The sequence below is a fragment of the Ciconia boyciana genome, chromosome 2, assembly GCF_034638445.1.
Source record: "Ciconia boyciana chromosome 2, ASM3463844v1, whole genome shotgun sequence".
NCBI classification, from domain to species: Eukaryota; Metazoa; Chordata; class Aves; order Ciconiiformes; family Ciconiidae; genus Ciconia; species Ciconia boyciana.
In genome coordinates, this window is record NC_132935.1 from 6,091,394 (window position 1) to 6,094,953 (window position 3,560).

The 3,560-nt window shown below is 47.6% G+C and overlaps 1 protein-coding gene across 1 annotated transcript; it reads left to right on the forward strand.

Moving 5' to 3' along the window:
• The first annotated feature begins 1,600 nt into the window (after positions 1-1,600).
• Positions 1,601-2,458, forward strand: LOC140648691 (uncharacterized). The gene has a single exon (XM_072855049.1). The coding sequence runs from the start codon at positions 1,601-1,603 to the stop codon at positions 2,456-2,458; it is 858 nt and encodes a 285-aa protein (XP_072711150.1).
• Positions 2,459-3,560: the final 1,102 nt, after the last annotated feature.

Sequence of the window (3,560 nt, forward strand, 5' to 3'; positions counted from 1 at the left end):
TTCTTGATGAAGTTAACACAGCCTTCAGACCCTATTGACATTAATGATGATCCTAAAGAATAGGAGTAACCACTTACAGTGTCCCAAGGATCTGCTCATGCCATTGTGCACTCAACTGTAATAGCCCCAGCTCAATAGCTTGTGCAGTCCCTCTCAGGAAGCCCAGCAGGCCTGTGTCCAGCCACCAGCATCCCAGGAGCTTATAATGCCAAAGCAGCCTCACAACACTGGTCGATACTAGGCAAGTGATATAGTTTTTTCTTACAGATGCTGAAAATTAATCTGGAGGAAATTCAGGGCTTGATTTCAATAGGTTTATGGTATTTGGACTCTGAATCCAAGTTAAGAGTAACAGCCAGTATGTGACAGCCCTGGAAATCTGTATTTCAGGTTGAAAACCAATCAATAAACAGCAGAGCCTAAAGTGTAAGTTCAGAGGGTTGAACAATGGTCCTGAAATCATCTTGTTGGCATCTTCTGCATAGAGGGCTCCCAGCACTCACCACTCATCTGTGCAGCCACACACCCCCCTGGGTGCTGGGACACAAGCTCCCTGGAGTCGAGAAGATCAGAACTGAGCAGGGTGAGAAAGCAAAGCTGATGTGCCCTGCCTTCACAAGACCTGACCTGGTAGACCTGCTTACGCCAGACCTCTAACACATTTTCTTCTACCTTTAGTAGCCTGTGGGAGGCTGTGGAGACCCCCTCTCCTTGAAAAGCATTTGTAATGGTTGTGCTAAGCATTTTTTAGCTGAAAGCCTTAAGGATTAGAGAAAGAAGTAAAAGAGGTGGGCTCCCTCAGCCTGAGGCTCCAAACCCACAATTTTCTCCTTTGAAGAAAATGCCCTGCTCTCTACATCACATGTTGTGCTGAGTGGCTTGGGATAAGCCTGGCATTTTACGTGTCTCAAAAGCTATGCCAGCGAGGAATAAAAATTTGCTTTTAAATATGTCAGAGCAAGTGCAGCACAAGAAAGACAGTATCTCCGTGGTGCAGAGGTTCATACACTCAGCAGGAGGGAGAAGGACTTCCAGATTTCAAAATGTATTCTTTATTGTGTTTGCTGAATGTTAAAGGCACAAACTGACCTGAGGACAGGATCTGTTCGTGGTTCCCAGCTCCCAAGCCACCAGCTATGAGTCTGTCTTCTTCTTGTTCCATTTACCATGTGCTTTACCTACCCAGCCTTCCTGCTTCCATTGCAATCCCTTGGGACTGACCAATGTGAATTCCTCAGACAACATCACCCTGCGTGCTCCCAGAAGGAGAGAGCTACACACAAACAAGGATTTGAACCAATCTGCTGAAAACCACAGGCACAGCACTGCTGTTTCACTTTCTAAACACCGACAGATATTTGCCACCAGCTCACTGGCTGCAGTCGCGAGAGGCAACGTCATAGCCCGGGAGCTGGGTTTTGTGTACGCTGCAGAGCTGGAAGGGAAACACGTGATCAAGTGCGAACGCCAAGTGTTTACTCAGTGGGATGTATCTGAGCAACCCAAACACTCTGCATGTGTGTTGGTAACGTGCCTGGCAGAGAGAAAAGCTGACGGAGGGCGTCGATCCACGGAGAACCTCAAAGGTTGTCCGTGGAGCATGCAACAAATCATCAGTGACTGTCTCAGTTCAACCAGCCACGGTTCTGGTGGGTCAATGGACGCAGCCGCCTCCTTCAGGTGTGTCTCCACAGGCCCCGATCCACTCTGGAGGTACCTTACAGAGCATGATCCGAAGTATGAAAGGAAGAAGAAACTCAAGATCTCAGGCAGAGAGCTGGTGTCGGTTCCTGAGCAGGTCTTTGGCTTGGACCAGCTGCAGATCCTGGAGATGAGCCCAGAACGAGAGAGCTGCCTGAGGTACCGGATGGAGTTGCTCCCTCGAGAGATCAGCCACCTCAGGAACCTAACTTGCCTCTACGTGGACTCCAACAACTTGAAGAAAATCCCTGCTGAAATTGGCACTTTGAGTCACTTGGAGAGGCTCACTCTGAGCAACAACAGCCTGAGCTCGCTGCCTCCAGAAATCGGGGCACTTCAAAGGCTGCACAGTCTCCACCTGGCCAACAACAGCCTCACAGACCTGCCTGCACCCCTCTGCCAGCTGAGGAGCCTCACCTTTCTAGATGTGAGTGACAACAAAATAGGCACAATCCCCTCCAGCATTCGGCATCTGGAGAAACTAGAAACGTTGCTATTGCTCTTCAACTCACTGGAGAGTCTGCCCGAGGATGTTTGTCTTTTAAGGAATCTGCACACGCTTTGGTTGGGAAACAACCATCTACGGTCCCTTCCAGCAAGCTTTGGGGAGCTGGTGAACCTGGACTGGGGATACAATTACTGTTCATGCAACTTTGAGGGGAATCCACTGGAAAGTCCTCCTCCTGAAGTCTGCAGCAGAGGCCCTGAAGAGATCAGAGACTATTTCTTGTCACTTTGTAGGACTCAGAGAGACTAGACAACTGGTTTCAGTCCTCACAAAGTGACTGAGATGGATTTATTCTGTACAAATCAACTGCACAAGCAAAAGGTATTTCAGATGGAAAAGTCTGGTAAAAATCACTCGGTGGAGCTCAAAAGCTTTCTCTCTGCTGTAAGATGATTTCTTTGGCAGTCTTTTTTTTGACACTAGTATTGAACAGCGGTGTGTACCTTTCAAAAATTCATTCAGGGACATCTATAATCTTTTTGTTATTTATAGTTGCATAGATCTATCTCAGGAAATGTTGCGGCCAAACGTTCAGTCTGAGAAAATGAACAATAGCTAGTCTGAGAGGACAGAGTCAGGTAAACAACTGGTGGTACATAAATAGCAATAATCCATGCTGTTTGTTTGCACACTGGGTTGGTGCTTGAGTCTCGGCTTGAAGTAGGTGCAGGCTGAGATTTCTCAAGTGTTTAAGGCCATACAGACTTGTGGATTTGGCTTTGCTTCAGGTAGCTCAGAATCTCATTACGCTCCATTATGTTACATCCAACACACAGGTTGAATCAGCTCAGGCTTCTGTCTAGCTCTGGATAAGAACCATCCTGTGTCCAGGTCCCACAAGGTACCATTAAAACAATGTCTCCATTGGTTTGGCAGGTCATAGCGTATTTCTTACCCTGCTTCTCCTGAAGAGCAGTTTCAGTGCAGGGCTATCACACCCTCTGGAGGCAGCATGGACCTGGAGTCAATGTGCCAGTCCCTCCAGAGCAGACCTCAGTGATATTGCTCCATGGAGCTTGGTGATGCACAGGGGTAGCCGGAGCTTGGTGATGCACAGGGGTAGCCCAGATTTAGAGCATGCAGCACTAGCAAAAAGGTTTCCACTTCTACGGAGGCTGGGAAAGTGTTCAGCGATTTTAAAATATGAGTATGCAAACTTCCTGCAAGGGAACATTTCTGAGAATCCCTGTCTATAACCATAAAAGGCTTCATCAGTGTTACATTATGGAAATTTGCTGAGACTCCTTTCTGTTTCATTTTGCTCTCTCTTCCCTTAGTCTCTCATTAGCATTGTCCTCCCACCTCTCCTTAGCTTTGCTCTTTGTGGGTGTTTTCTCTGTGGCTACTCCCT

Coding starts and splice junctions, on each gene's coding strand:
- LOC140648691 (XM_072855049.1), top strand. CDS start 1,601: ATGCAACAAATCATCAGTGACTGTCTCAGTTCAACCAGCCACGGTTCT.